The sequence below is a fragment of the Eptatretus burgeri genome, chromosome 12, assembly GCF_056783735.1.
Source record: "Eptatretus burgeri isolate ZD-2024b chromosome 12, Ebu_testis_v1, whole genome shotgun sequence".
Lineage (NCBI taxonomy): Eukaryota > Metazoa > Chordata > Myxini > Myxiniformes > Myxinidae > Eptatretus > Eptatretus burgeri.
Window position 1 is genome coordinate 20,459,239 of NC_140972.1, and position 26,316 is coordinate 20,485,554.

General features: G+C 47.0%; 2 protein-coding genes across 2 annotated transcripts in view; both read right to left on the bottom strand.

The window, feature by feature from the left end:
* Nucleotides 1-9,959: 9,959 nt before the first annotated feature.
* Nucleotides 9,960-11,564, bottom strand: LOC147015214 (uncharacterized). Its single transcript, XM_085849773.1, has 2 exons — nucleotides 11,425-11,564; nucleotides 9,960-11,299 (listed from the first exon to the last, which is right to left on the bottom strand). The coding sequence occupies exon 2, from the start codon at nucleotides 11,194-11,196 to the stop codon at nucleotides 10,453-10,455; it is 744 nt and encodes a 247-aa protein (XP_085705899.1). The 5' UTR covers nucleotides 11,197-11,299; nucleotides 11,425-11,564; the 3' UTR covers nucleotides 9,960-10,452.
* Nucleotides 11,565-19,079: 7,515 nt separating this feature from the next.
* Nucleotides 19,080-26,316, bottom strand: part of LOC147015215 (uncharacterized) — a 48,724-nt gene continuing 41,487 nt past the window's right edge. Inside the window, exons 15-19 of the mRNA XM_085849774.1 lie at nucleotides 25,538-25,698; nucleotides 25,231-25,369; nucleotides 24,969-25,041; nucleotides 24,725-24,859; nucleotides 19,080-19,605 (exon numbers count right to left, since the gene is read on the bottom strand). Of these exons, the coding sequence (XP_085705900.1) occupies nucleotides 25,240-25,369; nucleotides 25,538-25,698 (291 nt within the window). The 3' untranslated portion in view covers nucleotides 19,080-19,605; nucleotides 24,725-24,859; nucleotides 24,969-25,041; nucleotides 25,231-25,239. The remainder of the gene's footprint in view (nucleotides 19,606-24,724; nucleotides 24,860-24,968; nucleotides 25,042-25,230; nucleotides 25,370-25,537; nucleotides 25,699-26,316) is intronic.

Sequence of the window (26,316 nt, forward strand, 5' to 3'; positions counted from 1 at the left end):
ATATATATATATATATATATATATATATATATATATATATATATAATCACACAAAAGCAAAACTGGGTGTGGACTAAAAGTGTATGCTAAGGGATAAAGAAATAAAGAAATAAAAGAAATAAATGTGGCAGTGGGCTTCTTTCCCTCCTCCCTAGGGGCCCTAGGGGAAGTTGAATCGGTCAATTCTCAGATATGCAACCCAACAGTTTCCAAGCCGCCTACACAACTCTCAGATATGCAAGTCTTGCAAACTAACAACTTTCCAAGCTTCCTACACTCCTTCACTAGCACCTGCTGATAACAAAGGCAAAACTCTGGTGATCACTGAGAATAGGAATGTGTGGGCAGCATACACTGAAGGAACAGTTCCACAGTTCTCTCCAAGGTCGCACTAAGGGCACACCACCACAGAGCAACAGGAAGGGTGATAAGAGCTTAGTTTCCAAGAAACAGAAACAGTTGGGCGCTGTCCAAAAACAGTGGGTGCTATGGAACATTGGTAGCCTGGAACATTTAAAGCAACATTTTAAAGCAAGGTTTGAATAATACACAATTACAAGCAAGGTTAGAATCCCAACAGCTGATTAACACACAGCTAATGGTCCAGAATATGACCACCTAGCATATCATCATAACAGTTTCCCTCCTTGGTCATATTTTGACCATACCCAGCCACACCTGATACTCACCAACCGAGTGGACCCCTATTTGGTTCCTGTAGCAGCTACCCCTAGGCCCCCGCGCCTGCCAAACGGGATTTACGAATGCCGTGGATAGCCATCAACATTCTCCAAATGAGATGTCCCCAACTGCCGGTGGTTCAGGTTAGCTTCCGTTACCATTGTCTTCCCCCTTTCTGTCCTACCCACTGCCACATGCCTCCCGTTTAAGCTGCAGTATATGAATTCTATGCTAAGTCCACACCATATTAACATGTAATACTGTTTTATGTTAGCAGCAGTGGTAATACTATTGTTTAAACAATTATACATAAGCAAGTAGCAAAAGTAGCACTCAAGGCACGGGTGTAAGCTCGTCCAGCGCAGGAGTCACATCTTACACTGGAAGGCAAAACAACACGCACTCTCTCCTGGGTTAGTTATCTGCTTCAACAAAGAGGAATGGTTGTAGACCTTGGCCTAGGTCCACGTGTATGACGTCTAAGTGGGGTTCCCCCTGAAGGCCCTGGTCGTCCCCCTCCCCATTACTGGCCGAGTCGTCCTCAACAGAGAGTTCGCTGTTAATTATTATAATGGCCTGGGTGAGGGGTGACGCTGCGCAGCACTTCTTCAAACAAATGGTAATGAGAAGTTTGATTAGAAACACCCCAAAAATTGCCACCACAATGATTAAAAGTACTGACCCTATTAGACGCAACAACCAACCTCCCCAGCCCTGGAAGATCGACTTCCACCATGCATAACCTTCCTCACGTTCCACTCGATTGCTTGTGAGAACTTCCACCACCTTTTTAATTCGGGTCACCGCACGATTAGTTATGTCCTTTGGGTCCGGGATCCAGACGCAACATTCTCCTTCAATCATCCCGCATACCCCTCCTTGCTCTGCTAGAAGCATGTCTAAAGCTACTCTGTTCTGCATTACCATAGTGCGCATTGATACTAACATATCTGTTAATTCTGTATAGTAAGCCATGGTTACATTACCTAAATATTCCAAAACTTGCGAAAGCTCATCTAACCTAATGCTATTAATGGTAGTACCAGCATGTGGCATGAAAAAGCCAAGAGCCTTCTCCCACCAGGTGCCTTTGATAACCCCCAAGCGCGTTGATACACCGGCCCATCCCTCTGGATCCCCTGTTTCTGATGCGCTGCGTCGGTACCGTGGTGGTGCAGGGGTAGGGTGAAAAGTGGTCTTAATCCTGCTGTCCGGAAATACTGAAGCTGAATAACAACTCCCTTCCCACCCTTTTGGTAGGTAGGGGTAAGCCTTGTCCCCGCAGACCAAGTGGATGCCTTTTGGCGGGATCATCCCGTTGTCATGGTGTAAGGCTGCTTTTATTGTGAATGTTACTTGCTCCTCCACCTGGGTGTCCGGGTTAACAGCGATGACTTCCTGGTCAGTTGATTCCGGGAGGGGAAGTTGAATCTCACACTCTGACTTCCCCATTCTGTTTGCTCCCTGTCCTGTAAAACAGACCGCTCCCCTGGTGTTTTCTACCCAAAGGGGAGATGGCACCACCATTACATTAGCACTCGGATTCTTCCCTGCATAGACCCGTTGTGTATAACCACGGGCTGAGGTCTTAGCTTCGAGCCCTTCTACTGGTCTGGTTACATGATTGAAGATGGTTAATGGTAGTACGAAAAGAGGAAGTCCGGTCACGAGGCCAGATGGTGGTTTAAGGCACACCCAGCACTCACTCCGGTTCTCAATGTTTGCTATCTCTGTGGTTAGGGCTATAAAGGTATTCGGGGGCCTTGTTGGTGGCCCCTTTCTTTGTACACTGAAGTGTATCCAACTACTCCGTGCTGTGTGGTTGCTCCATAGAACGCGGCAAAAGTATTCCATCTGGGTGTCATCTGGTACTTGTGGAATTCTAGTTATCAGACTCGCGTGCTGGCCCCATTCATATCCTTGTCTGGTGGAGGACCCCTTCTTTACTTGTCTCGCCACTGTGAGATCCTGGCCTGCTAGGTAGTGGTACCATAGGATGGCTGTAAGGCCCTTGTGTCGTTCTACCAAGTCACTAGATCCATCCACCAGAATGCAGGGTATCTCTATGAGTTGTTGAGGTTGTATCAGTATCCTCTCATCAGGCCGTGTGCGTGGAACCATTGATGAGAAAGGTTGGGTGCTGTTAACTGAAAATACTCTAACTGTGTCTAACTCCTTGTTATGGGTTGTCCCAAAATTTGCATATTTGCTTGCTGTCACCTCTCTCGGTACTTCTCTCCTGCTTCGCTGTAAAGAAGTTGCTAACTCACTCCCGTTTCCCCTTTCGTGGTCGAGGTGTAGGAGGCGTGTATGGTTCTCGGGGTCTAAGGCTGTCGGTTTGTTGCCTAGTGACAGGCCGCCCTCGCACAGGAGCAGCGCTAGCACCAGGAGTTGCATGTTGTGTCGTCAAAGGTCCTGTCGCTGTTTCCTGTATTACAATGTTGTTGTCGCCTAAACCTGCCTGTTCCACGTTTGGCAGGGTGCCCGGTCCAGGTTCCGGCTCCACGTCTGGCGGGGCATTTGGTTCTAGCGCTGGTCTTTTAGGATCCCTGTTGTCTACGTTTTCAGGTCCCGGGTCTGGCGGGGCACCTGGCTCTGCTTGCAGTGGGTCTCCCTGTACTATCTCTCCCTGTCCTGCTGGGCCAGCCCCGTCTTGGTTTGGTGGTGGTGGAGGGGGTCTCTGTAGAGATATCACGTCTTCCCCCTCGTCGTCGTCTTCACTATCCCGGTAAAAGACTGAATCGGACACTGCCGGAACCTCTGCTGGGGTTACCTCCTCCGGTTCCCTAGTTTCGGCGGCCTCCTTGGGTGCTCGTTTACAGTGTGAATGGTGTATCCATGCACTCTTACCCCTCACTTTGACGGCCGAGAGCGTGGTCAAAAGTACAGTGTAGGGTCCGGTCCACTTGGGTTGCAGGGCGTCTTTCCGCAGGAACTCTTTCACCCAAACTCGTTCAGCAGGTTGGAAATCATGTAACGGGTCTCCAGCAGGTATCGGCAATGCTTCTTGTACCTGTGAGTGAAAAGCCCTAATGGTAGCAGTGAGTGTTCTGCAATAGTTCATCATTCCGTCAGTCATACATGCCAAATCCCAATCTCCCATATCTGGCGGAGCCGAGACCGGTAACTGTATAGGACGTCCTGTTATTATTTCGTGGGGCGAGAGCCCCCTTGTGGCATTATTTGTTGCCCGCATTTTCATGAGCGCTATCGGCAGCACGTCTGGCCAGGGCATTGACTGGCCCTCGCAGAGTTTGGAAAGCGTCTGCTTTAGGGTTTGGTTCTCTCTTTCTACCGCCCCTGCTGACTGAGGGTGGTACGGACAGTGTAGTTTCTGGTTGATACCCAAGCCTTCGGCCACCTTTTCCATTACTTTTGCCGTGAAAGACCCTCCTTGGTCCGAGGATAGTCGTGTTGGAATCCCAAATCGCGGAATTACTTCCTGTAAAAGTAGTTTGGCCACTGTATCAGCTTCCTGATTGGTCGTGGCAAAGGCCTCTACCCACTTAGAAAACATATCCACGATTACCAGCACATATTGGTGATGTTTGTATGCCGGCATTTTTATAAAATCCATCTGAAGGTGTTGAAACGGTCCAGACGGGGGTGGGTGCGCTCCCCGTTTCTTGGCAGCATGTTTCCTGTTATGTCTACCACAGGTCGCACAATTGCTAACCACCTCTGTTGCTGCTGTTGTTACACCTGGGGCATTCCAGGTTTGACGAATAATTTCCGTCACTCCTTTTATTCCCATATGGCCCTGCGCATGTGCAGTGAGAGCGAGCCACGGTAGCAATATCCGGGGTACAAATGGTCTATTTCGCTCATCCACCCATACTCTATGTGTGTTTTGCTTTGCCCCCTCCTTCACCCTCCATGATTCCTGTTCTTCCATAGTTGCGGAGACCTGCAGGTCCTTCAGCTGTTCTCGCGTTTGTGGACCGTCTACCATTTGCTCCACGTAAAGTTCGGTCGTTGGTTGTGAGTTCGCCTCCTCCTCATCGAGCACTGCTTTTGCCGCTAAATCTGCTCTTTCATTGCCTTTTGACACTTCATCTGTCCCTCCTGTGTGAGCTTTGCATTTAATCACTGCAATCTGCTGCGGCTCTTGTGCTGCTCGTATCAGTCGTTTGATCAGGTCCCCGTGTCGGATAACCTTCCCTGAGGACGTCTTAAAGCCACGCAAGGCCCAAATGGCAGCGGAGTCATGTAAGATGCCCCAGGCATACCTAGAATCTGTGTATATGTTCAATGTCTTACCCGCACCCAGCTCACACCCGCATATCAACGCTTCCAGCTCAGCTTGTTGGGCTGAAAATCCCTTTGGTAACAATTGTTTCCTCAAGGTGGCGCTTGCGGTGCATACTGCAAAGCTAGCGATGGTTTTTCCCCATCGGTTCTTCCTCGCCGCTCCATCCACGAACAGTTCTAACTCCGCATTCTCGATCGGGGCTTCCTGTAGGTCATGCCTAGCCTTTGTCTCTTCCACCAGCACTCGTTCGCACACATGTGCCTCTCCCTCATCGCCCGTTGGCATTAGGGAGGCTGGGTTCAGTGGCGAACATCTTTCGATCGTTATATTAGTTGCCTGCAACAGCACCAAATCATGTTGAACTGCTCGTGCCGCTGATATATGTTGTGTCTTATTTTGCCGTATCAGCGCCGCCACATCATGCGGTACCTTCACGGTCAGCGGAGAACCCAAAACCAGCGTTGCTGTTGCGGTCACTGCGTATTGCGTTGCTGCTACTGCCCGTAAGCACCCAGGATAGGCGGCGGCGACCGAGTCCAAATGACTACTGTAGTACGCAATCGGCCTATTCTTTCCCCCGTGTTCTTGCGTCAGCACCGCTTGGGCGAACCCTCCTCTTTCATGGACGAATAGGGTGAAGGGAAGATCATAGTTCGGCAGCCCCAATGCTGGTGCTTTTAATAAGGCCTGCTTCAATGTTTCAAAGTCTTTGTTCGCACCATTCGTCCAGGAGATCTTATCCCCCTCTGCCTCCTTTATCATGTCGTACAGTGATCGCGCCCTAACTGCATAATCAGGGATCCACTGCCGGCAGTACCCCGTCATCCCGAGGAACCGCCGTAATTGTCGCAATGTAGTGGGTTTTGGGTGCTCTAGGATTGTCTCCACCCGTTCAGCTCCGAGGCTCCTCTGCCCCTGTTCCAGTATATGTCCCAAATACGTCACCCTTGGCTGCGAAAACTGTAATTTGTCTTTGCTGACTTTGTGGCCCTTTCGGGCGAGAGCTGTTAACAGCGCTACAGTGTCCGTTTCACATTTCGTTTGATTGTCCGAGCATACCAACAGGTCGTCCACATATTGTATCATGACTGATCCTTCCGGGAGCTCTATGTCCTCCAGGTCCTCCTTCAGAGCCTGCGAGAAGAGCGTTGGACTATCGCAGAACCCCTGCGGAAGTACAGTCCAGGTGTATTGTTGTCCGTCGTAGCTGAAGGCAAACAAGTGTTGCGACTCTTTGGCTAGCGGTATGCTAAAGAACGCCGAGCACAAGTCTACCACGGAAAAGTGCGTCGCAGTGGACGGCACCCCTGACAGTATCGTAACCGGGTGTGGCACCACGGGAAAGGACGCTTTCACACACTTATTCACTGCTCGCAGATCTTGTACGAACCTCCATTTGTTTCCTCCGGGCTTCTCCACCGGCAGGATTGGTGTGTTACATTGGCTCTTAGTAGGTATTATCACCCCTTGGTCGCGTAATGATGCTATCACCGGAGCGATCCCTTCTATTGCCTCTTTGCGCAACGGGTATTGAGCCACTCGAGGCAGGGGTACCCCCTCCTTTATCTGGATAGACACGGGCGTTGCGGCTAGCACTCTGCCAACGTCATTCGGATGTCGTGTCCATAATTCAACAGGTACTTCCTGTAGTCTTTCCTCCGTTCTCGTTTCCCTGTTGGCCTGGCGGCGTGGCCTTTCGCTGTTCATCTCATGTCTTTCTAGCATACATGACAAAATCTGATCAGGTAAGCATACCTTCCATCCATCCCCCCGTCGACTGGCCTGTAAAGTGCTCTGGGTTTCACTATCCCTCCCTGGTGGTTCCGAGGCACATCTCAACCTGGTCAGCATTCTTCCCAGTTCTTCGGCACTATGACCTTTACCGACCGCCATTGAGACGTGCGGGGTAAGTCCTTCTCTGTGCTTCATTAGCTCACGTTCCTTGTTAGTTAGCTCCACCTCCATTGCCGCTCCCTCTTTTCCGATCCACAAAGTGGTTGTCATTAAAGTGCGTGTGGTAGCGTACTCTTCATGTACTCTGTCCGAGTAATCAAAATCCTGCCCTGTTTCGTCATAATAGACCGTACAGTGTAAAGGCAGTTCCACTTCTTTCAATTCAATGTCGTTGCCACGCAACCATTCCTCTACGTCCCGCAGTCTTTTCGCACTTTCCCAATCCCTAGTCAGTTTATCTCTCCCCTCTTGTGACACAACCCGCAACCAATAGGCTACCGGTCCGAGTTCGGTCATCATGAGGGTCATTACTTCCTCTTGCAATGCCAACGGAGCATCTATAAAAACTCCGTCTTGCTTGCATGTTATGGTACATCCCATTCTGCACAACAAATCTCTTCCTAACAAATTCATCGGGGTGTGTTTGGCTACCAAAAATGCATGTTCTCCCCGCAGGGGACCTACTTCAATTCGTAATTTGTCCGAAATCGGGATATCCTCTCTCCGTCCCGAAACCCCCACCACACTCACTGACTCGCCTGAGAGTGGCAGGTTCTTTATCTCTCCTTGCTTTAGTGTTGACCGGGTGGCCCCTGTATCTACCAGGAATGTTACTTGTCTCCCCTCTACGTTTAAGGTCGTGGTCAATTCCCTTACATTCCGCGTTTCCCTTTGCGGAGCCACCACGGTGTCCTCATGTCAATAGTTTCTTCCTGCTGTCTCCCTTCTCCTCTCATATTCTCTAGGGGGCGCCGTTGGTCTCTCTTGCTGTTGTGGTGGCCGCGAGCCCCAGCTTCGTTGTTTAGGCGGTGCCGGGCAGTCCCGAAACCAGTGCCCGGATTGACCGCAGTTAAAGCATTCTCCCTGTTTTTGCGGCTCCTTCTCTCAGTTCCAAGGTCTCCGCTGGTCCCATTCGGCTTCATACCGGGGTTCCCAATCTGGATTTTCCCAGCGAGGCCTGCTTTCCCTCTCTTCGTATTTACGGCTTTTCAATTCGAGGTTTCTTGCAACTAGAGCTTTGGTATCTTTCTTTCCTCTCCGTTCCTCTTCTCTTAGTGTCTGCCAAGCCTGTCTTGCCCTTTCAAACACGGCATCTACTTCAGCCGTTTTCCACCCTGGCATGTCCGCCTTCACCTCTCGCCTTACCTCATCACACAGTCCATCTACAAACATAGTGTTCAGGAAATGGAGGGGCGTCTGTGCGATGTTATTAAATCCCGAGTGCAGTTCGATCTGCTCATACAGTCGTGCCTTGTACTCCCCAGGTGATTCCTTGGGATTCTGTGTGACATCCTGTATTGCCTGCCAATCCATTACCCTTGGGGCCATCTCTGCCGCAAGTTCTTCCATCAGGGCTTGTACTCTTCCCCTGTACACTGCCTGTGCATCCCGGTCGGCTCCCTCTGGGTAATATCGGTTTAAGGTGGTATCTTCTTCTCCTTCCATTTTGACACCCCAGGCTGGCGCACGCCGGCTCCAAACCGCACTGGGCAGGACAGCAGTGCAGATAAACCCTATGTCTATCCTGGTTGCCCCCTGCATTTTTATCTGGTCGTGTAATATCTGAATTGCCCTTCTTGGGTTTTTCTTTATACATTCTTCCATGCTAGCTTTTACTCCCCTAATGTCTTGTGGGGTCCATGATCTCCAAACCCAATCTCCCCCTGCTGCTTGCATCATGGGGAACTGGTGAATGTCGGTCCCTCCTTTTACTCTGTCCCCTTCTAAGACGGGGTAAATTCCTTTTGTTGTCCCAAGTCGGGTTGTCGTCTTTCGGTTCACGTCGTCGTTGATTTCTGCTATCTGTGCTAACGCCTGCTTCAACTTCTCCTGTCTCTCCTCACTCTGTATCTTGACCTCCGTCAGCTGCGCTAACACTTGGTCTAGTTCCTTCTGTTTGTCCTCTCCCTGTGTCTTAACTTCCATTAGCTGGTCTAGCGCCTGTTTTAGTCTCCCTTGTCGTTCCTCGTCTTGTATTTTCCGTTGGTTCACAGTCCCTTCTAGTCCGAGTCGCCTATGCTCTGTCTCGACTTGCGACTCCATTAGCCACGCGGCCAATGCTTTCCAGTGTGGTCAACTTTGTTTCGGGCCTCCTGCTTTGCCCTCTATCAGCGCATTACTCACTGTGTTTAATATCTTTGGATCTAAGGATCCAGTCAGCGGAAAGGGATCTTTTCTTCCCGCGGTCCACTTCACCCAGTCCTGTATTCCCTTTACGTTATCGATTCCATATTTGTCACTGATAACTTTCAATGTTGTTCCTTTTGGTATCTTCTCGTTCTTTGAAGATTTATTCCCCATTCTTTTGTTCTTATCTTATCAACCACCTAATAGCTGTAAATCGTTTCTCCTTTTACACCGGGACCGAAATCCCTTTCAATCAGCCGACTAATAGCTGTAAATCGTTTCTCCTTTTACACCGGGACCGAGATCCCTTTCGACCCGCCGCCTAATAGCCTCAAACCCAATGAAGGCCTCTAACCTTCCCTCTCTATGGTACAGGATTCCAACCTGTTTCCTCCTTATTTCACACGGATACCTTTATCCTCGACCCTTACCGGTTCTACAAACACTGCCTGACAGCCCTCCCCCTTTGTGCTCTTCAGACAAACCGCATTCGAATCACCTCATATGTGTTTACCGTTACAGTTCTTGATTCGAGCAGATCCTGGAGTTGCGTCCGGCAGGGCGCAACCCACCAAGTGTACAGCGCTCGCCTAACTGGGGCTCCCTATTTTAGGTGCCCTACGTGCGATCGTCACGTACCTTTTAGCTGATCCCTTGCGATCGCTGTACACCAAGTGGAGTCCCACCGTCCACACCGCCAGCATCAGTCGAATCCCATCCTCGTCGCCAATTGTTATGACTCTCCACTCGGCCGAGTAAGATGACAGAGTCAGATGAGGATCCTCGAATTACACGTTTTATTTCCGAAGACCACACGCATGCTGAATGTGACTCAGTGACCCTTCAGTCAGGCTCCCCCGAATCACATTGAGAATATGCTCCAAAACCATCACATATATAATCACACAAAAGCAACTGGGTGTGGACTAAAAGTGTATGCTAAGGGATAAAGAAATAAAGAAATAAATGTGGCAGTGGGCTTCTTTCCCCCCTCCCTAGGGGCCCTAGGGGAAGTTGAATCGGTCAATTCTCAGATATGCAACCCAACAGTTTCCAAGCCGCCTACACAACTCTCAGATATGCAAGTCTTGCAAACTAACAACTTTCCAAGCTTCCTACACTCCTTCACTAGTACCTGCTGATAACAAAGGCAAAACTCTAGTGATCACTGAGAATAGGAATGTGTGGGCAGCATACACTGAAGGAACAGTTCCACAGTTCTCTCCAAGGTCGCACTAAGGGCACACCACCACAGAGCAACAGGAAGGGTGATAAGAACTTAGTTTCCAAGAAACAGAAACAGTTGGGTGCTGTCCAAAAACAGTGGGTGCTATGGAACATTGGTAGCCTGGAACATTTAAAGCAACATTTTAAAGCAAGGTTTGAATAATACACAATCACAAGCAAGGTTAGAATCCCAACAGCTGATTAACACACAGCTAATGGTCCAAAATATGACCACCTAGCATATCATCATAACAGCGGGGGTGTCTTTTGTACCCACAAAAGAAGCATTTTCCAACTGAAGTAGTTGCTGAGGAGTTTGTCGAGGTCTGGGTATCCGACTCCTTGGGTTTTTCTCCATCCTCTGTGTCAGGGGTGCCCTGTGGGGTTCCTTGAGTTTCCACCGTAGCGGCGTTCATTAGCAGCATCGGTGTCCCAAATGACTCAGATTGCTGCTGAGCCGTATCCATCGCTCGAGCCTGGTCGACTACCTTTTCAAGAGTGGGTTGCGCTTTCTCCAGTAAGCGCTGCCATATGTGGGCTGACCTGAGCCCTTGGATGAACGCCTCTCGGGTCGCTTCATTTCGGTGTTCCTCGGCGGATACGGCCCGGAAGTTGCCGTCTTTTCCCAGCTGTTTCAGAGCTTGCAGGAACTGATCGATTGTCTCCCCGGCTGCTTGCTTGCGTGTGTTGAGAAGATGTCGTATGTACACCTCATTCTTGCGCTTCACGTAGAGCACCTGCAGCACGTCGATCGCTGCTTCGTAGGTGTCACACTCCGAGAAGAGCCTGTATACGCTGGGCGAGACATGATTCACTAGGGCGGCCAATTTGTCGGCTCCCTCTTCGATGATGGTCAGATAGTGTGAGAAGGAACGGAACCAATGCGACCATTTCATTTCTGAGTCAGTCGCGTTTGGGTCTGCGTCGAACCTCTCTGGTTTGTAGATCTTGTCCATCGTTGGTTGAGAGAGCCGAGAAAACCAAATGGAATAAATTGAAATGAAAGCGAGAGAAGAACCTTCAGAGTGTAGGCTTTATTCCATTTGATTGAAGCCGCTTCTACGGGCACATCAGGGAATACAGGTGCAGCAAGGAGTACATAAGCAGTAAGGTATACACGTGCAACTAATCACCGCAAAATAAATCAGTATAAGCCCGGAGTCCGATATACTCTCAATTCTCACCATTCAACGAGCACCAAGTAGACCGCCGCCGTAAATGACAATGCCCCTGGGACAATCATCCCGTCCGCGCGGAATCTTGGCTTTATCTATTCCGTGCTCGAGCCGTGCGACATGTGATCACACGTCACGACCTTCAATTCACCACACTTCCTTTAAATGGATTCTTCGTCCTTTCATTCAGTCGGCATGAATGCTCGACGCCACGGCACATGTGTGGAATTATTTCTACCGCTCGGTTCATCGTTCGTTCCCATTTAGCTTCTTCCGTGTTGATGTTTTTTTATTTTTAATGTGACGAGTTTTATGACTCATTACGGAATTAAAACAAACACACACACACACACACACACACACACACACACACACACACACACACACACACACACACACACACACAATGGTTTAAACTTTGAGTGAAAGTTCTTACCAATACACCGTTCAGACCGAGCGTTACTGTGTCGCTTGCTGCGACTCTCCACACTTGCACATTTCACCTTGTTGCCAGATTTTAAAAGTAGAAAGATCGTGTTGGAATCTCAAGATTATAGTATTTTCAGAAAAAAAATTATTGTACAAATCCCACGAAGCAGGAGAATTTATTAATATTTTTAACCAGCATTAACCCACAATGCACAGCGACAATTCCACTTGCAACGTCAGATTTGTAGCATCATTCCAGAAACCGCAACACTTCAGCGACACAAACAGCCTTTAAAAAAAAAACATAAACATGGAACCATGTTATGCATTATTATACACCGCCCGAGAATAAACCGATCAAAACATCCTTGTATCAAATATTAAAGGGGAAAAATTATTATACTTTCGGAAAGAGGAGATAAATGTGATGTTCGGTGATAACTTTCATCACTCTGTGAAATGAATGAGAGAGAAAGGCCTTCGGTTTGAATTAGGCTTTAATTTGCTTGATTGAAGCCATCTCTACACACACAAACAAAAAGGCACATCAACAATCGATTACAGCGAAGTATAATAATTATTAACCAGCAAACACTCAGAGCTAGGTACACTCTCAACTCTCACCGTTTAAGCCTCAGTGGACTACTCCAGTCAGCGACAAGAACCGTGGGACCATGCTTTAGTCAGAGCAGTTTTCCACTTTCGCTCCACAAGCAAGTCACAAGTCACGAAGTGCGGCTTTGTCTTCTCCTTTAATTTCACCACATTCTCCCCATCTTTAAAATGTAACTCGATGTTCAGCTAATACATCATGATTTCTTTCAAGCTGTAGAGACATACATTTCAAGCAGTGAGAATTATTATGGGCATAATAATGTGGTAGGCAAGTTATCAAGGGATACCGATAATCCTCCTTTTTACAGATCGAGTCGTCGAGGAGCTTTTATCGGTCGCCCTCTCCGAGAGTAAATGGTGGTTTCACTCGAGGGAGATTTCTGAACCCCTTGAGAAGCCTCGGTTGGTGTCGGGGATGACTCCACGTTCGCTCTCGGGTAATATGTTGTAGCTTTGTCTGCATCAAGCCCGACATTACCCTTCTCGGGTGGAGAAGTACCAGAATGGAGAAGCACCCGAGGGAGAAGCACCAGCGGGAGCCAGATGGCGAACCGACACAGTGGTCTCCCTGCCATCACGAAGTCTAACATGAGCATACTCAGGATTAGTATCGATGAGTTCGACCTTCTCCACCATTGGTTCATACTTGCTTTGTCGTACCGGGCGCTTCATGAACACAGTACCAGGATAAGTTAGCCAGTTGGGCACCGATTGACCGCCGGTGTATCGTCGTTGGTGAGTAAACATTCGTTCATGCGGAGTAGTATCGATGGACGTACAGAGCAAAGAGCGTATGGAATTCAGGGCATCGGGAGGATAATCTCCCACTGATCAATCCCCAGTCCTCTCGATTTCAGTGCCAGGGTTACGGCTTTCCAAATAACTCCGTTATACCGTTCCACCTGTCCATTACCTTGTGGGTTGTAACTCCTCGTTCAACTAGCCGCAATGCCGTGTTCATGTAGGAACTGTTTGAGTTCATCCAACATGGAACACGGACCTCTGTCAGAATGTATGTACAATGGTTTCCCAAACATGGCAAAGCGTTCAGAGAGACATTTCACGACAGTGCCCGAGGTCATATCCAAACACGGGAATGCAAACGGGAACCTTGAGTATTCGTGAACAACAGTGCGGATGTATCTGTTATTCGTTTCAGTCGGCAGGGGCCCTTTGAAGTCGATATTTAGTCTCTCGAAGGGTGAAGTAGCCTTGATCAACCTGCCAGGAGTGGCGCCATAGAATGTGGGTTTTAGTTCAGCACAAACAGGGCAATAAGCACTCATTTGTTTAATATCTTCGATAGAAAATGGAAGGTTTTGTCGACGCACAAAGTGTGCCATTCTGGTTACCCCTGGGTGGCATAGAGAGACATGAAGGTCTTGTAAAGCTCGAACTGATGTCGCCGAACAGTGGACCCGTGAAAAGGTGTCCGCAGCAGGGTTGTCCCTCCCAGGCCGATAAACAATGTCATAACTATAACAAGATAGATCTATGCGCCATCTCATTATTTTGTCATTTTTAATTTTTCCGTTATTTTTCCCATCAAACATAAAAGCAACGGATCGCTGGTCCGTGACGAGCGTGAAGTGCTTGCCCAGTAAATAATGTCTCCATTTACGTAGGGCTTCGACAATAGCGTACGCTTCCTTCTCTCTCGCTGAATGTCTCTGCTCGCTTCCAGATGGAGTTCTCGAGAAGAACGCGACGGGGCGGCCGGACTGATTGAGCGTCGCGGCGATCGCGTGATCGGAAGCGTCCGTTTCCACCATGATTGGTACCGTGCTATTGATTGACAATACCACGGAGTTGCTGATGTCGTCTTTGAGGTTGTTGAAAGCATTTAAAACAGCAGTGTCTAGCGGGAAGTTCTTGCAATGTACTAGAGGATGAATTTTCTCAGAATATTGCAGAATCCATTTAGCGTAGTACGCGAACATCCCAATCACCCGACGCAATGACTGCAGGTCATGAGGAGGGGGAAGTTCGCGGAGCGGGCGCAAACGTTCAGGATCGGGCTTGATCGCGCCGTCGGCTATCGTGTATCCGAGTAGATCGATTGACTTTGCCGAGAATACACATTTGTCATAGTTGAGTGCCAGATTACATTTTCTTGCAATGTTCAAGAATCTGTCCAGATTTGCATCATGTTCCTCCCGATTCTTTCCGCACACCGTCACATTATCCACGTAAACAAAAGTGTCTTTAAGGTTTTCGTCTGAGATGATATTATCCATGACTCGTTGAAAACAAGCGACTCCATTCGTGACACCGAATGGGATTCTCCTGAATTGATAGAGTCGTCTACCTGCCTCGATCGCGGTGTAAGGTTTGTCTTCCTCTCGAATGGGAATCTGATGATACGCGCTTCGCAAATCGATGGTGCTGAATATTTTGTAGTTGGCCACGTGTTCGACCATCTCATCCATGTGCAGCAATGGGTAGGCAACGAGGTGAGTGTAGCGATTGATCGTTTGAGAATAATCGACAACCATTCGTTTCTTAAAGTTCTGATTGGTGGTCACCAATACTTGCGAGCGCCATGGCGAATCGCTCGGTTCTATAATACCTTCTTCCAGTGATCGCTTCGTCTCAGAAGCGATGAAGTTCGTATCGGCAGTGGTATATCGTCGCGATTTGATCGCTATCGGTTTGCAGTCCAAAGATAAGTTTGCAAACAGCAGGGGGGGGGGGGCGATACTTCTGTGGTGGTCAGAGCATTCAGAATTAGACGAGAATTAGACATTTGTAATGATTCATTGTACATCGTACAACAGATTGTACTATCGAACATTTGTAATGATTCATTGTACATCGTACAAGTGGTTGTCTTCTCGAACATTTGTAATGATTCATTGTACATCGTACAACAGATTGTACTATCGAACATTTGTAATGATTCATTGTACATCGTACAACAGATTGTACTATCGAACATTTGTAATGATTCATTGTACATCGTACAAGTGGTTGTCTTCTCGAACATTTGTAATGATTCATTGTACATCGTACAACAGGTTGTATTATCGTCCATTTGAAATGATTTTTGTACATCGTACAACTGGTTGTATTATCGAAAATTTGTAATAATTCATTGTACATCATACAAGAGGTTGTATTATCGAACATTTGAAATAATTCATTGTACATCGTACAAGAGGTTGAATTATCGTACAAATACAATACTCATCGGATCTCTGGAAACCCTGTCACTGTTATCAGGAGCATGGTGGAGATTTCGACGTTGATCTGATTTGCTTTAAACATTTGAATCAACAACCTTCTATATTCGGAGCCGAATCAACAAGATTAATCACATGTAAAAGATGAGTCTGGTTAGAGTTTCGTTCCCAATTGTAACCATTTTGTTCACCAAATGTAACCATTACACCACCGAGTCTGCTCAACGAGTTTGGATTAAAACAATTAAACTGTCATTTTTATTTTTTACATGTCATTTATTTTACAGAGTACACATTCCAAAAAAATCATCAAGCTCAGATCAACAACCAGCTCATGACTCGTGTAAACCTTTTGCACATCAAGGGCTTTCATGAAACCAATGTTTATCTGTGATAACAATAGCATTATGACTTGAGACAACGAGACTTAACCACAGACTTGACTTGAGACTTGCCCTTCAAGAGTTGACTTGAGGCGCCCCCTCAAAGACTTGAGACTTGCCCACAGACTTGATTTGAGACTTGCCCTCAAAGACTTGAGACTTGCCCTCAGACTTGAGACTCACCTGAGACTTGGTTTGGGTGACTTGTTGACATCTCTGGTTGACCTAAACTTGAAATGACCGTGCTTTTCACACGGCCAGTTTTATGTTGGATACTCCTGAACTAGGAATGAAAATAATTTGGACATTTTTGCACGTGATGGAAGAACAGAAATATTGTGTTCCTGGAAAATTCCTGCAAAAAGTCACAATAGCTAAACGAACACAATCTTGAAATTTTTAGAAAATACATTTTTAAGAGGATGAGATCCTTGACCCAGCAGCACAAAAAAACATTTTGAGAAAATAAGTCAGATAATCTTTTTTAAAAATCAGACTATTTCCACGGCCATTATGTATATGAGTTGGACTATAAATTATATTATCAGACTATTAAAAATCAGACTATTTCCACGGCCATTATGTATATGAGCTGGACTATTAATTATCAGACTATTAAAAATCAGACAATTTCCACCGCCATTATGTATATGAGCTAGACTATTAATTATCAGACTATTAAAAATCAGACAATTTCCACCGCCATTATGTATATGAGCTAGACTATTAATTATCAGACTATTAAAAATCAGACAATTTCCACCGCCATTATGTATATGAGCTAGACTATTAATTATCAGACTATTAAAAATCAGACTATTTCCACGGCCATTATGTATATGAGCTGGACTATTAATTATCAGACTATTAAAAATCAGACAATTTCCACCGCCATTATGTATATGAGCTAGACTATTAATTATCAGACTATTAAAAATCAGACAATTTCCACCGCCATTATGTATATGAGCTAGACTATTAATTATCAGACTTTTAAAAATCAGACTATTTCCACCCAAACATTTTGGGCGAGGAGAAGGAAAGGAAGACAAATTTACCCTGCATGGAATACTTTAACCCCTACTCCCCACCTACTCTGCCCGTCATGTCCCATCCCACCTCCTCATTTTCCCCCGTTCGCCCTGATGTCTTTTCTTGCAAGAAATGTCTCACACATGATGACAAGCCTTGATAGGCCTTTCCTCTTTTTCTGGGAGGGGGTGGGGAAGGAGAAGGGAAGGGGAACAAATTTACCTGTGCGAAGAGTGCTTTAACCTCAGCGTTGTCCCGGTAAAAAAAGGAAATTGTAACACCCTCTGCCACGACCATCAGGAAGTGCTATGTGGTACAAATTTACATTGATAATCAAGCCCCCTCCCTGACCCCCGAGTGAGACCTAATCCCCACACAAAGTTGCATTTGTAACTTTTAAGATTTGATGTGCATAAGAAACAGAGAGAGAGAGAGAGAAGAGAGAGAAACAAAGAGACAAGAGACAGAGATCCAAGTCCAAGTGGTCTGAAGCTCTGAATGGTCAAGGATCTAATGTCTGAAGGATGTAAGGGGTCTGAATTGTCTGAAGGTCTGAGGGGTCCAAAGGGACTTCAGTGGTGTAAAGGTCAAAATGTTCTCGGGGTCAAAATTGTATAAAAGGTCTCAAGGGTGAAAGGGATTTAAAGCTCTCTGAAGTGTAAAAAACTGGTCTTAAAGCTAAAGATTGTGTTAATTATCATAAAGGTAAAAGGGGTCTTTTAGGTCTTGGGGTCATTGGGATTTTTTGGGTCATCAGGATCTTTTGGGTATTTTGGGTCATCTGGATCTTCAGGGTCTTTTATGTCCTCTGGAGTCTTTTGAGTCTTCTGGGTCAAATGGGTTGTGGTGGAAAATTTAAAGCCTCAATCAAGTTACACCAGTCACAGTGAGAGTTGAATCATTTGTTAACATGTGCGCATGGAGAGAGACAATCAATGCAAAGTTTTATCTCTCTGGCTTGATGTTTCAACCAGAGTTTCTTATCGAGGGAAGAGTAAATAGGGAGGTGGCCGGCTCATGTGCAAGCGAGTTGACCAACACCAGGTGGACACATTCTGATGAGACAAACAGAACTTTTCCAAGGACGTGGCATTGCCTTCGGGAAAACAACAGATGTGTTATCCAGTCAGTTAAACAAGATTATGTTTCAGCATCTTGAAACAAATTCCTTGGGTTTGTCCTCGGGAACTTTCAACCTTTATCAGGCATTTTCAGTGCTTCACAGCCCTCCATCTCCACGACTCTTCCATAATGCATGCTTCATTCCATCAAAATAATGCCATGTGTTCCAGAAACCTTGATGTTGTGCGATATCATGTGATCCCTAAAGTTTTACACCCTTGCAAAATGTTATTCAGCATATTATATGAATTCATTAATAAAAATAAATAAAGCTCCAAAGTAACGGAGAGTGTGGGAGAGAAGTGAAAAAGAGAGTGCAGGCAGGATGGAGTGGGTGGAGAAGAGTTGCAGGAGTGATTTGTGACAGAAGGGTAGCTGCAAGAGTGAAGGGGAAAGTATACAAGACGGTAGTGAGACCAGCTATGTTGTATGGTTTGGAGGCGGTGGCACTAACAAAAAGACAGGAAGCAGAGCTGGAGGTGGCAGAGTTAAAGATGCTGCGATTCTCGTTGGGAGTGACGAGGATGGATAGGATAAGAAATGAGTGTATTAGAGGGACAGCGCTGGAAGGACGGTTTGGAGACAAAGTGAGAGAGGCGAGATTGAGATGGTTTGGACATGTGCACAGGAGGGAAACAGAGTATATCGGGAGAAGGATGTTGAAGATGGAGCCGCCAGGCAGGAGGAGAAGAGGAAGGCCAAAGAAGAGGTTCATGGATGCGGTGAGGGCGGACATGCGGGTGGTTGGAGTGTCAATGGAAGATGTGGAGGATAGAGCGAAATGGAGACAGTTGGTCCGCTGTGGCGACCCCTAACGGGAGCAAGCCGAAAGAGGAAGAAGAAGAAGATTAATAAAAATAAAGCATTCTCATGCGTCACTGGCACTGAGGAAAGGCAGCTGTCTTCAGACAGGGTTTTATTTCATTTAACTTGCCAAACAAGTGGAATGGAATAAAAGATTATATTTGTTATGCAGTAAAGTAGCACACCATCATCATCATCGTTCCACGTACTTTTCCATGCTTGCATGTGTCAGCCGTGGTTCACCTAATGGCTGCTTTCCAGGTTGCATGATCCCTCGCCCTCTTGTTCGGCCTGAAACTCAATGATCATCTCTCAGCAACACATCCCATGTTTTCATCGGACGGCCTCTCTATAAAACTACCATCACTCAGGATGGCCTCAGCAACACTATATCTATCCATTATAAAACTACCATCAGTATGCGCTGATCCATTATCAAGTATATATTTTAAAATCTGAGTTGTATATGCACACTGAGAGTTGTGTTGACAAGAACGAAATATTTTAAGATAAATCTTCCACAGGGTCGTTTGAGTCCTTCAAGGTCTTTTGGGTCTTTGAAATCCTCCGTGTCTTCTGGGTCTTCAATCAGGGTCTTCAACGGTCAAAGGGTTCTCAGTAATCTAAAGGATCGAAAGGTACATTCCAATCGTGTGTAATTAATGGACATGTGTGAAGTCAGGGTACAAATGACATTCAAACAGCACGTAATTAATAGGAGACATAAAATCAGACAGCTTCACGGCTGCACGATGTTTTTAGTTTTTTATGCAGTATTCATGTGGATCGGCTGGCTGTGCTCGCTTCACCAAACATCCTTACAGAGATTTATGTTAAACTTTTGCTGTGTTGTCAAGATAAACACCAATCATAATACAAACATTTCTTTTGTACAAATATATTTGTAATATTGGTAACATTATATTTATTTGTAATTTGAAATATAAGAAGGTCCAATTGGTCTATACCTCAAAATGGTCAAGGGTCTCAGCTGTCTCATCTTTCTGAAGGCTGCATGGGTTCAAAATGGTGGTCAGGTCGAAGGGGTTTAAAGGGACTTAAGGGGTGTAAAGGTCTTTTGGTGCTCGGGGGTCTAAAGGGTGTAAAAGGTCGAAAGGATGAAGGGATCTCAAGGAGTCAAAAGTTTCGTAAAGGTGAAAGGGGTTGAAAGGGTCTTAAAACTCCTTTCGACCCGTTTTACGCCTTTTACCTTTTTTGACAGTCAAAATGGTCTTCGGGGTCTTGTGGGTTATCAGGGTATTTTGGGTCCTCGGTGACTTTTGTGTCCTCAGGGTCCTTGGGGTATTTTGGGTCTTCAAACAGTCAAAGGGGTCAGGTCAGGTCAGGTCAGGTATGGGAGCACATGCCAGAACAGCACGTCGCTGCGTCCACTTTCCGCCGGTACTCCAGGGGCCTCCGTCTGGCCATCCCCCGAGCATATGCCAGGCCCATCCCCATCTCCTTGAGATGATGGTCAACCTGCTGCAACCACGAGGCACGTGGTCGGCCCACTGGCCTCCTCCACTCACGAGACTCCCCCGCTGAGAGAATCGGTTGAGCTGGATCAGCGTCAGGAAAATGAGCCACATGTCCATACAGCCGCAACTGACGCTCACGGACTATGCAGGGAACAAATCTCATCCGAGTCTCTCTCAGCAACTGCTCGGACACAAAATCCGACCAGCAATAGCCAAGGATTTTCCGAAGAGACCCGGTGCCAAAGGAATTAAGTCTCCGTCTCAGATGCTTGGTCAGAGTCCAAGTCGCGCATCCATAGAGCAAGACTGGAAGTACCAAGGACCTGAAGACTCGGACTTTCTTCCTCCCGCACAGGTACTGGCAGCGCCACACCCCATGATCCAGTGAATCCATGACTCCCCAGGCCCGACCCAGACGTCTATTGACCTCTGACTCACAGCCAGCAGAGACATGAATATCACTGCCAACGTAAGTGAATCTCTCCACGACCTCAACATCCTCACCACAAACAGACACAGACAGGATAGCAGCATCCAAGATGTCACCGAAAGCCTGGAGCTTAGCTTTGACCCAAGAAACCCGTAATCCCAGCGGCTCCGACTCCAGATTCAGCACCTCGAGGGCCCCCAAAAGGATACCTAAAGTCTCCGCAAAGATGACTGCATCCTCTGCAAAATCAAGGTCCGAGATCTTGACATTCCCAAACAATGCACAGCAGCTTGATCTCTCTGACATCCTCCCTAAAATCCAGTCCAAACAAGTGCTGAAAAGTGTGGGGGCCAGTACACACGCCTGACGAACTCCAGTAACAACTGGACATAAGTCAGAGATGGTACCACCACACTTCACAGCACTCTCAGTACCAGAGTAGAGTTCAGACATCAGATCGATCAGCTTTGGTGGCACCCCACGAAGACCAAGAATCCTCCAGAGGACATCCTGATTCACTGAATCGAACGCTTTACAGAGATCAACATAGGCTGCAAGCAGCCCCTGCCGAAACTCTCATCTGCGTTCGGTGAGGACACAAAGAGCAAGGATACGGTCAATCGTTGACCTCTTTGGTGTAAAGCCTGACTGCTCTGGACGCTGGTGCTTAAGCAGATGGTGGCGAACCCTATCAAGAAGTATCCGATCAAAGACCTTGCCCGGCACTGAGAGCAGCGTCACCCCTAGGTAGTTGTTGCAGTCTTGGCGATCACCCTTCCCTTTCCAGAGAGGAACAACAAGGCCCCTCTTCCAATCAGTTGGGATGATGCCTGTGTTCCAGGCAGAGCACAAAACTGCATGCAACGACACGAGTGCAGCATTTCCACCAGCCTTGAGAAGTTCAGCATGGATGCCACAGATCCCTGGAGCTTTGCCCCGTTTCAACCGGTTCACCGCAGCCCGTGTTTCCACAAGCGAAGATGGACCACAGTTGATTTGAGGGTCAGCAACAGGGATTGTAACACCCTTGACGTCCAACTCGACAGCTGGGGGATCAGCCCGGAACAACCGCTCAAAGTAACCGGCCCAGTGGGCCTTCACTTCAGACTCCTCTGTCAAGAGCCTACCACGCTCTGCTCAAACTGCAGTGCTCCGAGGGATGGGCTTGGATGAACGCAATGCGCGAATTCCCCTGTAAGTGGGATGAGAATTACCTGTCCACAGGTGATGCTCTACCCCCTCACTGATTCCTCGCACATAGGCCTCCTTGTCCACCCTCAGTGCACGTACAGTTTTACGCCTCAGCTCCCTGAACAGCTCAGCTCTGCCATTCAGCCTGGCCCTGCGACTCTGGTCAATGGTATCCAGTGTCCCTTGAGAGACAAAATTCTTCTTTGCCCTGCGGTGAGCTCCAAGACATCCACCGGCAACATCAAGGAAGGTGGTCTTGAAGGCGCTCCACAACTCTTCAGGACACACCAAAGCACCAAGACCCCCAAGTGTCCACTCAGCATGTTCGCAAACTCCTCAGCAACTCTCTCATCCCTGAGCTTGCCAATATCCAGCCTAGGCTGGGATGGTACCATTCTCCAGGATTTAAGGTGCAGCTTTAGAGTTGCTACAACAAGCCTGTGGTCAGTATTGAGGAACTGAGCATTCCGGTAGACCCTGCAGTTCTGGATCATCCTCCAGCGACCGTCAATGAGGACATGGTTAATCTCCTTTGCCGCACTGCCAGCGTTGGAATACCAAGTCCAGAGATGAGCTTGTGGGCGCTGAAACCATGAACCAGCCACCCGAAGTCCATGACTTCTTGCAAAGTCAAGGAACTTAGTGCTATTCTGGTTCATAGTTCCTGACCCATGGGGACCAACACACATCTCATAACCATCCCTATCAGTTCCAGTCGATGCATTGAAATCCCCCAAGACGAGAAGTGTATCTCGTCTGAGGCACTGATCAACCACAGACTCGAGCGTGGTGTAGAATGCATCCTTCACGGTGAGATCACTCGCCTCAGTCGGAGCATAAACAAAGACCAGGGAAATGACACCGAAGGAGTGACGAATCCTTCATCTCATAATATGCTCGTTGACCGGTGTTACCTCAATTATCATTGGGGTCAGCTTATTAGACACAGCTACAGCAACTCCTTGAGTCTGGTAACCATCAGAGCGACCAGTCCAATAGTAGCTGTAACCACCCACCATTATCTTGCCGCAATCCGGTCTCCGAACCTCAGAGAGAGCTGCAATCCCGATGTCCAAACGCTTGAGCTCAGATGATAACAGAGACAGGTGATCATCCTCTCTTAGGAATAGGACATTCCAGGCACCCACCCGAAGGGATCGCCTCAGGTTAAGCCAAGGAGACCGCCGTCTGGTGGACGACACCTCAGCACCACTCCGACACACTCTCCCGCAATCTGACCCAGGGATGTTACCCCGTGGTTTCCCTCCTATCACAAAGATTGGGGGTCCCGAAGGCTTTGCCCCAATCCCGTCATCCGGTGAGCTGCCCTGTGCGAAGGGAAGCTGCGCAGGAGGTACTCTCACGGAGTGGGTTTTCAGATTTTTTTGCGTTTTTGTGTTTTGCGGAATGAAGGGTTTTACGGTGGCCGGAGTGCAAATCCTGCCACCAACCTCCTAATAAAAAAGTAACCCAACTGCAGGAGGACGTCCGCAGACACAGTTGGGCACTAGATATGGATGGCCGTTGGCTCACAAGGAGCTCCTCCACCCTTCCGCTCCGCCCTCCGAAGGGGTCTCAGCAGTCCAAAGGTACAAAACGGACATTCCAATGGTACGTAATTAATAGATTTATATGTGTGAAGTCAGGGTGCAACAGACGTTCAAACAGTACGTAATTAATAGACATAGTCACACTGCTTCACCATGGCGGGTACATTCAATTGTACGTCATTAATTGTCGTACATGGAGTCTGCAACTGATGTTCAAACAGCACGTAATTCATCGTGTTTTCATCAAAATCATATGTCGAGTTTCAGAGAAGAATTTGCATAAAACTCTTCATGAAACAAAAACATTTCTCCAGCGATTTATTCCCACTCAAGGTTTAATTACAATTCCACAAACTTGTCCTCGTTGTTATGAAACTGCACAAGAATATGTTGTCCAAAACACAACAACCCCAACACCATGTTGTGGGAATGATGCTTTAGGGTTAATAAAACTGCTTGGTTTAGTTCACTTATCTCCTTAACATTTGTTTAGAATAAGCATCATGTTATTAATTGTGAGGTTAGATATGCATCGCTATAACATGGAGACAGATGTTTGTTTTCCCGGCCCTAATGTTGTGGAAACCCCCAATTATAACCTCTGTGTTTTTATGTTATTTTCATCTGTTCTCATTTCAACACACATACACAAGAGCCTTGCATTCAAGACGGGGGAGAATGTGCAACAAATCTGCATTGAGAAAGCCGGCAATTAGTTTCGGTGCTTCCTCGGGTAAATTCCACGGTCCCTTCGAGCATTGTAACGTGGCAAACAGGCCCAGGAAGTTACTTGTGGCTTTGAACATACCTGGCGGTAGCGGTCATTTTGACCCATCCGCTGAATTTGAACCGGGAAGATTGAATGGGCCGTGGCTTTTACAACTGGACCATTAAATTATATTGTTGCACGGATGCGGTCAGGGATTAAGGGAAACCACGTGGCATAGTTACTTCACTTTTAGATGTTCATCATCAGGCGTACAGTATTTGTGTACGAGGATCATAACGTATCGATGCTCCGGTTCTAATCCCTGAAGTGGATTCCCTTCGTAATCTGTTAACATGAGCATTACTTTCTTTTTTCTTTACTTACATGTGCTTTTGACCTGATGTCTGCACCAGAGAAATCAGAAGCTGTAATGGTGACCAGAAGTGGCGAGTGGTGCTCCGAAGCTGCGAGTGGTGACCATAAGCAGTGAGGGGTGACCTGACGGTTCGAGTCCATGACCTATAAGAGTGGAGACAATTCATAAGAAGCTCCATCTGCCAGGCAGCATGATTGAATAAAAAGGAAAACGAAGTGTGCCGAAGTGATGCCTCCTCAAGTAATATCTCACCATGTCCAGTTTCATGGGGGTTTTGTCCTCTTTGGTCCTCACTTCGTTATCCTCCAGTCGAGTTCTTGCATCACTTCGTGTGGTTAACAGAAAAGAAACGTCACAAAGGACAAGGTTGGAAAGTTCATGAACAATTATGAGAATACAACATGGTAGAGGTGGGATAGCTCGCTCAATTATCTGATCATCTTACAATGGATAAAAAGCTGAACATGAGGATGTGATCAAGCTTCGTTTGTTTTATTTAAAAGTGGTACCATACCAGAAGATGTTATTTCTTCCTTCTTGTCAATTCTTGTTGAGATGATTGAAGCTGAACTTCTAAATCAGAAACCATCTGCTTGGCTGCCTCAAGTTGTTGCTGCAAATATTGGTCTGAACTTGCCATACCCTGCTGGACACTGCAAGATCCAGGAAAATAACTCCAGGTTAGGGCACAACATACATCAGAAGATACACAACTGCAAGTGTACATCCAAAAGAAGAACCATTTGCACAACAAACTGTGTGGATACCACAAGAGACAAGTGTGAGAGAAGATAGTCAGGACATCATTTCCCCCATCGTACCATTCTAGAGACTGAGAGAGCTGTGCACTGTGTGCGTTGCCTTTCTCCAGTTCACACTCCGTCAAACCATGCTGCTTGTGGAGGAGTTGAAGCTTTTCCTCCACGATTGTTCGAGATACTTTTTCCATCTCGAATATAGTCTCGAGGTCCCGTAGCCGCACCTGAAATCAACAAACACCATGAAAGCAATCCACACTCTCAATCTGAAAACATTCACTTCAAATTCACCTTCACTGAATAAGACATTTCTTCTTTGAAACCTTTTCACAAAAAAACAACTCTTCAACATGTATTTTTACATTCCTTCCGCTTCCTTTTACTCCATCAGGAAAACCTAGTCATTCTTCTTCTTCATTAAAATCTCATCGTTTTCTCTTTGACAATGCTTATTTCCCAAAACCTCCCCCACTCCTGAAAGTTTCGTTCATGAAGCTTCCTCTTCCACTTTCCGCCAAATTTTCCTCCATGCCTTCAACCAAAAACATTTTAACCACAACTTAACCCATGAAGTCTGTCACAGGTTATCCAGTCTGGAAATCGTGAGGTGTCAATTTTGCAGAGGTTGTGGAGGAAATAATTTCTACTTCATGTCCATTAATAGTGTCAAACCACTTCATGTCACGCCCATCCCCCCATCTGTTTCCCCCTTGTCCCATGCCTTCTAAACTTCCACCTCGTCCTGCGCCCTCTCAATTTCCCCACCCCCCACACACTTCTCCCCCCTCCCAGCAAGCTTTGGCCCTGCCCTTCCCAGCGTCGCCCCCTCCCCAAACCCTCCC

Excerpts from the sequence above, each read along its gene's own strand:
- LOC147015214 (XM_085849773.1), bottom strand. The coding sequence starts at position 11,196 with ATGGACAAGATCTACAAACCAGAGAGGTTCGACGCAGACCCAAACGCG.